Source organism: Hoplias malabaricus, chromosome 14 (assembly GCF_029633855.1).
Source record: "Hoplias malabaricus isolate fHopMal1 chromosome 14, fHopMal1.hap1, whole genome shotgun sequence".
Classification (NCBI taxonomy): domain Eukaryota; kingdom Metazoa; phylum Chordata; class Actinopteri; order Characiformes; family Erythrinidae; genus Hoplias; species Hoplias malabaricus.
The window spans coordinates 22,166,558-22,176,959 of NC_089813.1; the positions used below are offsets into that span (position 1 = coordinate 22,166,558).

The 10,402-nt window shown below is 38.4% G+C and overlaps 1 protein-coding gene across 1 annotated transcript; it reads left to right on the plus strand.

Annotated features, from left to right (window-relative positions):
* Window positions 1-5,061: 5,061 nt before the first annotated feature.
* Window positions 5,062-10,402, plus strand: slc25a25a (solute carrier family 25 member 25a). Its single transcript, XM_066643698.1, has 10 exons — window positions 5,062-5,335; window positions 6,159-6,282; window positions 6,382-6,469; window positions 6,929-7,040; window positions 8,167-8,325; window positions 9,131-9,283; window positions 9,390-9,497; window positions 9,592-9,759; window positions 9,865-10,015; window positions 10,131-10,402. Exons 1-10 carry the CDS (start codon window positions 5,177-5,179, stop codon window positions 10,313-10,315), a joined length of 1,407 nt encoding a protein of 468 aa, XP_066499795.1. The 5' UTR covers window positions 5,062-5,176; the 3' UTR covers window positions 10,316-10,402.

Below are 10,402 nucleotides of genomic sequence, written 5' to 3' on the forward strand. Positions count from 1 at the left end.
CGCATGTCCGGAGGAGTGTGGAGCACCAAACACAAACTGAATTAAGTTTCAGAGCCTGAATAAAAGAAATTGAGTTTCAGGTTGGATTTCTTCAAGTTCTTAGTGTTATGTGACAATCCCATCTGGCTATATTTATCCCAGTAGTATGAGTTTCTCATGCCATACCATCTGAGGGCTCAAAGGTCATGCACTACACAGACTGTGTTTTCTCCAGATTACTGGTTCATGCAGCAGGTACAAGGAAATTAGAATTTTCATTTCATATTCCATTTATAGAACATAAAATATCACGATAAATAATAACTTTCATAAATCATAATAATTGTGAAATTACATACATTTTAGGTTAGATATTTTAATTACATACAGATATATAAAAGCCTCATTATTTGTGCTTCAACCTCCAGTTTAAATATGTTTAAAAACTGACCACCAGGGTGGTGCTAAGACCACCCAAACTACACAGATTTGTTACAAAATATGTCTCACCTTTGGAACTTATGGCTCAGTTACAGCACTGGAAACTGTTGTATGGATCAGGTATCATGATCTGGCTTGAGTTGGATTAAAGCATATGTAGTGTGGTGAATGTGGGCCAACACTCATGAGACAGGTTTGACTTGGGTAAGGACACATGTTATTTGGGCCAGTCTTGTTCCACAACAGACCTGACATCTGACCCATAGAAAGTGGACTGTCATTCAATAAGTCGATTTTGAATCTTTGATAGGTTCCTGAAGGCCTTTTGTGTTTCTGCTGCCAAGTTGAGTTTGTCACTCTGAAAAAAGGTTTTTGGTACAGTCACTGGGTTATATGAACGATTTGTTAGTATATGTTCTCAGAGCAGAGATACATCCATGTTTAGCACCATTCAGCAATTAATTCTGAAATTGTTGTAGTATTCTATAGTGAGCAAGTATAAACAAGCAGCACAGAGTGATGACATATTTCATGTGCATTATTTTGTCCAAAAGTTTAGACAAAGAGTTTATGTTTTTTGTCTAAAACATAAGTTACAATGGCAACCAAAGATAGGAATAGTGTCCCAGTGACTGCAGCAACGCACCACATGTAATGTGGAATTGTTTTGTGTCAGGGAAAACCTCATGCAGTGACAGAACCCCACACACATCCTTATTCACTCCTCAAGGACCCCAGGGGAGGCGAAATCAGGTAGGAGTGGTTAGACTGGGCTCCACACCTGACCTCCTGAAGACTGAAGAGTAATCTAATGGGTTAACTGATACTGATTCTCTTATAAACACGTGTAGCTGTAGAAAGGTGCTAGTTCATTAATTTGATTTATTTGTTTTAGTATGCATCAAGTTTTATATTAGTACATTATGAACATCTCAGCATATTTTAAATATACCATTATAATACTGATAACTGTGACAATATTGGCCTGTATAATCATGATTTTTATAGTTTCATGTCTACACAGGTAACCAAGTGATGCTTAAACCAGATATAACCCAGTTTCTAGTGTTCTGTTTATTAAGTACTGGAAAGCAATTAGCAGCATCGTATTGGAAATACACTGTAAAAATAGGAGAGAGAAGATAGCATATATGCTGTTTTTCACTGCCATATGACTCTCGGTAAAGTTTATTAGCGTACTAGCTGTCAGACGTAATTCACAACAGATCTAAATAAATCCCCACCTCCTCCCGAAATCATTGATGCAGGTAATCCTGGAACATGACATTGGCAGGCAGCCACAAAGCTCTGTGATTATGTATACATATCACTTACTTACAACAACCAATACATTTCAAGCTAGGGCCTGAACATGTAAGGAAGATGTGAGCTGTGAGAACACCTTAAAGTTGCTGAATTAATTCATTATCAGGTGTAAAATTTTAATTAATTATAAATCTAATTTTTTTTGACAGGGTGGCACAGTGTTGCAGCAGGTAGTGTCAAAGTCACACAGCTCCAGGGACCTAGAGATTGTGGGTTCAAGTCCTACTCCAGGTGACTGTCTGTGAGGTGTTTTGTGTTTTCTCCCCATGTCCGCATGGGTTTCCTCCGGGTGCTCCAGTTTCCTCCCATTGTCCAAAAACACACATTGCTAGGTGGATTGGCTACTCAAAAGTGTGAATTTGTGTGTGTGTGTGTGTGTGTGTCGCTCTATGAATGACTGGCACCCACTCCAAGGTGTGTTCCTGCCTTGCACCCAATGATTCCAGGTAGGCTCCAAACCCACCGTGACCCTGAACTGGATAAGCAGTTACTGACAATGAATAAATATTTTGGATATATAATATAGCTTATAAATATGATCCAACATCCATCCATTATCTGTAACCGCTTATCCAATTTAGGGTCGCGGGGGGTCCAGAGCCTACCTGGAATCATCAGGCGCAAGGCGGGAATACACCCTGGAGGGGACGCCAGTCCTTCACAGGGCAACACAGACATTCATTCACACCTACGGACACTTTCGAGTCACCAATCCACCTGCAACGTGTGTTTTTGGACTGTGGGAGGAAACCCACGGGGAGAACACACCAACTCCTCACAGTCACCCGGAGCGGGAATCGAACCCACAACCTCCAGGCCCCTGGAGCTGTGTGACTGCGACACTACCTGCTGCGCCACCGTGCCGCCCCCATGATCCAACATGAAAGTCAATAATTTAAATAACTTCACAGCTTATTCAGCAACAGGATTTTATTGCATTTGTAATAGCCTTTGTGGTACAAGACATTTATTGTATAAGTATCATCTTCTAAATATTATGTTCATGTGTTACACGAGAAAGAGAACTTTAGTTAATTAATTAAATGAAAAGATGCTTGTTGCTAGGATATGGGTTACAGAAATCTTTTTTTTTTAAATCGGTAGTCTTCAGGTGTTTTGACACATGGTGCTTTCAGGTGTTTTAACACATGGTATGACATGCAGGATCACAGCACTCAATGTAATAAGAGTAACCAGATGACTCCCCAGACCTCATGTGGTCTTGTCTCCTCTGTTATTTTGCTATATTTAGTTTCAGGAGACCTCTGGGCTCAAATGCCAATCATATGACTACAGACTACATTCATAAGATCTACCTTTACAAGGCAATTTGTATGATTTACATTTTTTATAGGTTAATTCAGACTTTAGAATGTTCTTTGCACGCATACATTCTATTTACATATGTGGTTCTTTTTTTCATAATGAAAAAATGCCAGTGGTCTCAGTGATCTACTCCTACCAGAGCAAAACACACAAACACACCACCACCACTTTAGTTTCACCACCACCACTTTAGTTTCACCACCACCCAAATCATACCTGCATTGTGGTGTTCCTGTGGGCCTGACCATTGGAGAACAAGGAAAAGTACGAAAATCAAAGGATAGACTATAGTTTGTAATTGTTGAACTACAAAATGATCATGTATGTAACTGAAAGAATGGATCGTGAGCTTAGAAACAAGGACGTGTTTATAATGTTATGGCTGATCTGTGCCTATATTCCATACTCTATATTCTGTTCTTTGTCTACACTTTGTGTTCTGTGTAATATGCTGCTGGAATTTGTTGTACCATGGTTTTATTTAAGGACATTTTGTGGAAGATATAAGGGAAAGTGGTTGAAAACAAGTATATTATGAACAAGGGTGCACACGATTTTTAGTAGAATTATTACAGTTGACTCATCACTAATGAATTATAATCTCTATATGTTTTCTTCACTCCTGAGGGAGGAGCTCTGTGGAGAAAATGGAGTCTTTAGGCCTAAATGATTTTATAATTTGTAAAACGTTTATAATAATAAATAGGAATAGAGGTGAATTAGTTCTTTGTTTAGGCATGAAGCAAAACACAGTAAATTTATTATTTTTTATTTTTCTATGTAATACATTTTAAGCATTTGTTAAATTTAGCAGTTAGCTTTTCAATTCCCTGAAAACAATGTATTCCATATTTCTTCAAAGAATTATCATTTATCGCTATCTTCAGAAAATTGCTTTCCACTGAGATGTTTCTTCAAATTTGGAAACAGGTAAAAATTACTCTGGGCTAAGTCCATGCTGCAGGGGAGACAACTCTTGTCTTGGGATCAAAAGTCATGCACACAATGCTCATGTATCGTCAACATACTTGTGTTACTTATGGTTGATTTTTTGTAGCAACTGCAACAAAACTAATGATCGTAATAAGCTTTTTTCTTTATATACCCTTGGAAAGTGTTACTTCCTCGAATCATTAGAAAATAATTAGTAGGATGACTAGATTATATTGACACCAAGAACATATTAAACATCCCTTGTATATTCTCTATGCAAGATAATGTGAAAAATTTAAGTTTAGAATTAATTTAAAACATGTATGTGTAGGTTCCATATTATTGCATGATTAATAATTTTACAGAAGATAGAGATTATGTCGTGAAATGCAGAAAATGAGTATAATACATTTTTTGCAACACGTTTTGAGTTCTGGGTGGCATGGTGGCTACAAGTAGTGTTGCTACCCCACATTTCCCGAATCTCTAGATCCTGGGTTTGACCCCCACATTGGGGCATTGCCTGAGAGTTTGATGTGTTCTCCCCAAGTCTGCATGGGTTTCTTTATGATTCTCAGGTGTGCTCAGCTAGCCACAAAACACTGTGGCTAAGTGAAACTGTTCACGGTTAATGTTTGCAATGGACTAGCGCCCTGTCTAGAGTGTGATCCTGCCTTGCCACGAATAAATCTGAGTAGGCTGTGGTTTGGCCATGACCCTGATCAGGATGAGGTTACTGATGAAGATAAAATGATGTGTCTGATTTTATAATAATAATAATAATAATTATTATTATTATTATTAAGATGCTTTTATAATGTTAGAGCCTTAACATTATTAGGTCATGATCATATGACAATAACTGGTTTCGTACAGATAGATTCAATGAAGAAGGGCGGGGCCAAGTCGACATCTACGCACGAGATGGTGTGCTTTTAAATGGAATGATTTTCTGATTGGTCTGGAGCCTTGTGACGCAGGCAATGAGCCAAAGAAGTGTTCTCTTTCGAAAGTGCGTTGTAGAGGCGTGGCCTGAGTCTTTTTAGCGTTGTGTAACTTCCCTACCGGCGTTTCAGCGTCTCACTGTCGAGAGGCGAGGGCTGTGTGCAGTATTTATTTATTAATTAAATTATTATTTATTGTAGAACGTTTTATTTTTTTGTGTGCGGAGATGCTCTCGCTCTGTATGTACGTCCCGGTGCCGAACTCAGACCCGGTGGAAGTGGAGTATTTCGAGTCAGACGGACTACCTTCCGAGCTGAAGTCTCTGTTTAAACTCAGCGTCCTGCTCCCGTCCCAGGAATTCACCACCTACAGAAATTGGAGGAAGGTAGGTGAAACACACACTATATTGCGAATATGTAACACAATTTCACACACGAAATGAGTTTTAGTGTAGGTGTAACTTTTTTGAAAATTTTGAACTGGTCTTTTTTCAAAATATATTTCTGCGAAAAGCCACATTTTGTCGTCATGAGTCAGAGCAGACTTACTGTAAATGTGATCCTACATCCTGTGCGCGCGCTTCTCTAATGACCATATAAGGACTTACGCCCTGAAAGGAAGTGAATAGTTTCATATTTGGTTTAAGACTGCGTTTATCTGTTGTATTTTGTTTAAATCCTTAAGTTAAACAGTTCATGAGATTTTCGTTGCTTGAGAACGGTTCAAGTACTCAATCCTTCCATCCTACGTTCGTTCATTCATGTGTGGTGTTCCTATCTGTATCCTGGCTTGTCCCACTTTAACAAAATAATTGGCTTATCATAAATTCTATTCACTACTTGAATACATAGTTTAACTTCTGAGTTGAGAAAGGTTAATCAAACCTCCAAAATCAATAAGCCCCAGTCTCACCAGTCTGGTGGGCCAATGTAATTTTATAAAAATGTAATTATATAACGATTTTGAAAATGTACTGTGTCTGCCTGCACCAATACACAGAAAAAAACAACTTACATTTTTGTGTTGGCTAAATACACTTAAAGTGTAGTATATGGAGGTTTATTTAGCATCAATACATTCTTTTTTTTTTTTGTTTGTTTGTTAGTTTTTTCAGTGAATTAATCATATAAAGAAACATTTTGAGAAACTGATCAAGTCATAGAAAACATCTTTGTTTACTCATTGTGTACTATGATGATTTCTGGCAGAAAATTGCAAAAACAGAAGAAAAAGATGTGAATGGGCAACTGGATTTTGAAGAATTTGTTCACTACTTGCAAGACCACGAGAAAGATCTGAAACTTGTCTTCAGATGCCTGGATAAGAATACTGGTATGACATAACTGTGAATGGCAAAGACTGAACTTCAGGCCGGTTTCTTTCTGTAGTAGATGTAAATGGGAGTCTTGCTTTTGTTTGTTCTTTGTATAGGTAAAGCAAGTGCAAATGAGATTGTGCAGTCGCTGCGAGAGCTTGGTGTTCATATAACTCTTCAGCAGGCTGAAAGTGTTCTTAAAAGGTGAGTATAAAAGATGTTAACTTGTCATCAAAATAAAAAGATGAATCAGCTGTCATTCAGTCCTCATATTGAATGGAATGTAGAGGTATAGGCTTAATCTTGGCCTAGTTAAATGAGAATGACCTTGGTTCCTTACACATGGTAGCTGTGCCAGTTATATTTTTACCTGGACTATAGCAAGAGACTAAAATGTCTGCATTTGTGAGCTGTCTGTTCCTTGTTCTCTAGAAAGTGAGTATTAAGGAGCTTTAGCTACTTTATTTCCTGCTTAAGCATAAGCTTTCAGTGTGCCTAAATTACCCTGGTCTTATCTAGGCCTTGTTCTGTCTGAAGCTATATTTTCATTGTTGAATCAAATAAACCATGAAGAACATCTTGGTTTTAGTGAGGTTTTCTAGTCAGAGTTCCAATATGTCCATTGGAATTATAAAATGTAATAGACCTTCTTTAACCTCACAGCATGGACAAGAATGGTACAATGACAATTGACTGGAATGAGTGGAAGAACTATCCATCACAGCAGCCTACAGAGAATATTCCAGAAATCATTCTCTACTGGAAGCACTCCACAGTAAGATAGACTGCCCTGTCTGTTTAATAATGATGTGCAACTCCTGAAATGCTATTGCTAATTGTGTGAATTTGTAAATATAATGGATATCTAGTAAATTGCATTGCAGAAGCCATGCCTAAATATCAGATTAACGTTAGATATAAGAATTTTTTTTTTTTTTTTTTTTGCGCTTTGCTTTTTCCAACTAAATTTATTAAATATAAAACTGCTTTAGATATGTAAGTATGATTTATAGCTGTTTAAGGTACAGTTTCTAAAAATAAAATGTTCTGCACTTGTTTGGGACACACTGATCTAGGACACAGTCTCGCATAAAAGGTGTAGAATAACAGCCATTTAAGCTTAACCAGTCTCAGTGTCTGTACTGCCAGCATGCATGGAGCTTGCCAGACTAGAGGTTTCTGCTATTTATACAGTAAATTCAGTGCTTCTCTGCCAAGGAGCTGTGAAGAGGCCATGTACTATGTTTCTTCTCTACTCCTGAACTGCTTTAGGGAGAAACTGGCCTAATATAAATGTATTAAATAATATTATTATACCTATAAATTCCTGGCAAAGGCAGACACAGGCCTTCTTTTATTCTGGACAAATGTAAACAATTTTGTTTCATTTAAAAAATATATTTTTTTGTGATTTTAGTTAATAACCTGGAGGTGGTGTCTGATGTTAACTATGTTAAACCTTGTCATGTGTATAGATAGGTTTTTGTGAAATTTGCCCTTTAATTGGAACAATGAACTATAGCCTTTGACTCTATGCATAAGGCAGAATCTACTCAGACTACAAAGCAGAGGTCTTGCACAGTTTTGCAATGCTTTACAAAGTCCAATAAGGTTTTTCAGGCCAAACTGCCCATCTATGTTCCAGATAAATCAGGCGCCCTGATATAATTGCCAGCATGGTACTTGTAATCTTATGGTCTTAGAGGTTCAAGTAATGCCAACTAAACCCCCTCTCATGCATGTTTAGCAGTGTTCAAGCCTATTAAATATTGGAAAAGAATCAAATATTTTATTCTTTTGTTTGTTGGTGATGCAATATCACACAGATTTAAACTGGCACTTTGTTTGCTTTGGAAATGAAATATCAGCAGCCTTCATTTTCGTGTTTTCTGTTTATGTAGATCTTTGACGTGGGTGAAAACCTGATGGTTCCAGATGAATTCACTACTGAGGAACACATGACTGGCATGTGGTGGAGGCATTTGGTAGCAGGTGGGGGTGCTGGAGCTGTGTCACGAAGTTGCACTGCCCCACTGGACCGACTCAAAGTACTAATGCAGGCAAGTGTCAATACAGTTACAAACATGTAACTTATAGAGAGGTTTCACATTTAAAATGTGGTACTAGATTTATTGAAAGCCTTTTAGCAGTGTCCCAAAATGACATCAAAATGCACCCGTTTTCCTTGACTTAGTTGTGCATTATATTAATGGTTTATACTTCTGACAAATTAATTCATTTATGGAAGATAAGGGTGTTGGTTGTGTAACCATAAGTTTAGGGAAGTGTGATTTAATAACTTTACCTGTGGCAAGATTTTGTGAACGTTGCCCAAGAACCATAAACTGTGTAATCTGTAAATGAATGAGCATGTCCTTGGGAGAGGTTTACCTACCAAAGCACACAGCCAGTCATAGTGGAAAGCTGCTAACACATCGCCCTGTTGTACTCTGATTGGTTATTTATTTAAATGTGTTATGTGAAGCTGGCTGGCTGACTCTAATAGGATGTTGCAATAGATTGAACAGCTGATAATCTATCAGTAAATATTGTTAACGTCAGAGCTGTTTGATCAGGACACTCTGGCCATTAAATGAGATAGACTATAAACTCTCACCCATTTACTGCATTACACTACTAGAAAATTGTAGTGTTCCTTGTTAAATGTTCATGCACAGCTATAGTAATGAGTTTTATTACCGTTTAGGTTAAGAGACCCTGACCAGTACTTTAAACCAAGACTTATTTATTGGGACACTAGCTACCTTACAAGAACTACATTATATGGTGTGACTCCCCCAAGGGTTTTTTTTCCTCTCTCTGCACATTTTAAAAAATTCTGATCTTATCTTTTTATTTTCTCAGGTTCATGGTTCTCGTAGCAACAATATGTGTATCATGTCTGGACTCACCCAAATGATCAAGGAGGGAGGTGTGCGGTCACTGTGGAGAGGGAATGGTATTAATGTCCTCAAGATTGCTCCTGAGTCTGCTCTCAAGTTCATGGCTTATGAGCAGGTATTTCTAGTGGACAACTGATTGTGACTTTTATTTAGCCAACATTTTAACTCTAAACTGGCTTGCAGAAACAGGACTAATTTTCCTTCTGTCTCTGTCTTGACAGATAAAGCGTCTCATAGGCAGCAGTAATGAGACATTGGGCATAACAGAGCGTTTTGTGGCTGGCTCTCTGGCAGGGGTCATTGCCCAGAGTACAATCTACCCCATGGAGGTGAGCTATCAGACACCACCTAGTTAGGAATAATTATCTGTCGTTGTAACTAAGCTCATGATCCTAACTTCTGCTGACTCGTCCCAACCCCCAGGTTCTCAAAACCCGTCTAGCACTGAGGAAGAGTGGGCAGTATTCAGGCATCTCTGACTGTGCCAAGCAGATCCTGAAGAAGGAGGGCATGGCAGCCTTCTACAAAGGCTATGTGCCCAACATGTTAGGCATTGTCCCTTACGCTGGCATTGATCTGGCAGTTTATGAGGTGAAGTGGAGGACATAACATTGAAAAATTAACGATTAATAAGTTTATACCAGTAAGATTATTTGCATACAATTAAAATATATTTAATTTTCTTCCCTCCACTAGACGCTAAAGAACAACTGGTTACAGCGTTACGGTACAGAAAGTGCAGATCCTGGCGTTTTTGTTCTTCTGGCTTGTGGTACCATCTCCAGCACATGTGGCCAGCTTGCTAGCTACCCCCTAGCTCTAATACGAACACGCATGCAAGCACAAGGTATGCCCCACATCCCTTTTGATTATATTTTTAGGTTGTTAATATTCTATACATTACTTGTGATTTCTTCAAGAATTTAATGCTTTACTTTGACCTGTGCTTTTTGCCTCTGCAGCTGCAGTGAAAGGCACACCACAGGTCACAATGTCCAGGCTTTTCAAACAGATTGTGAAGACTGAAGGTCCTTCTGGGCTCTACAGGGGCATGACTCCCAACTTCATGAAGGTCATCCCTGCTGTAAGCATAAGCTATGTGGTGTACGAAAACATTAAATCCACACTAGGAGTGCAGTCAAGATAAGACTGAAGGACTATGTTTTGCTTTGGGACTTGGTAAAACTACAAATGCCTCAAGAAGAAGAAGAGCAGTGATTTCAGGGCTGTGAAC

Bases quoted from the DNA above. Each gene is read 5' to 3' on its own strand.
- slc25a25a (XM_066643698.1), top strand. From the start codon at position 5,177: ATGCTCTCGCTCTGTATGTACGTCCCGGTGCCGAACTCAGACCCGGTG. The intron at 9,284-9,389 runs GTATTTCTAGTG...CTGTCTTGACAG, and splicing joins AGTTCATGGCTTATGAGCAG to ATAAAGCGTCTCATAGGCAG. The intron at 9,498-9,591 runs GTGAGCTATCAG...CCCAACCCCCAG, and splicing joins GTACAATCTACCCCATGGAG to GTTCTCAAAACCCGTCTAGC.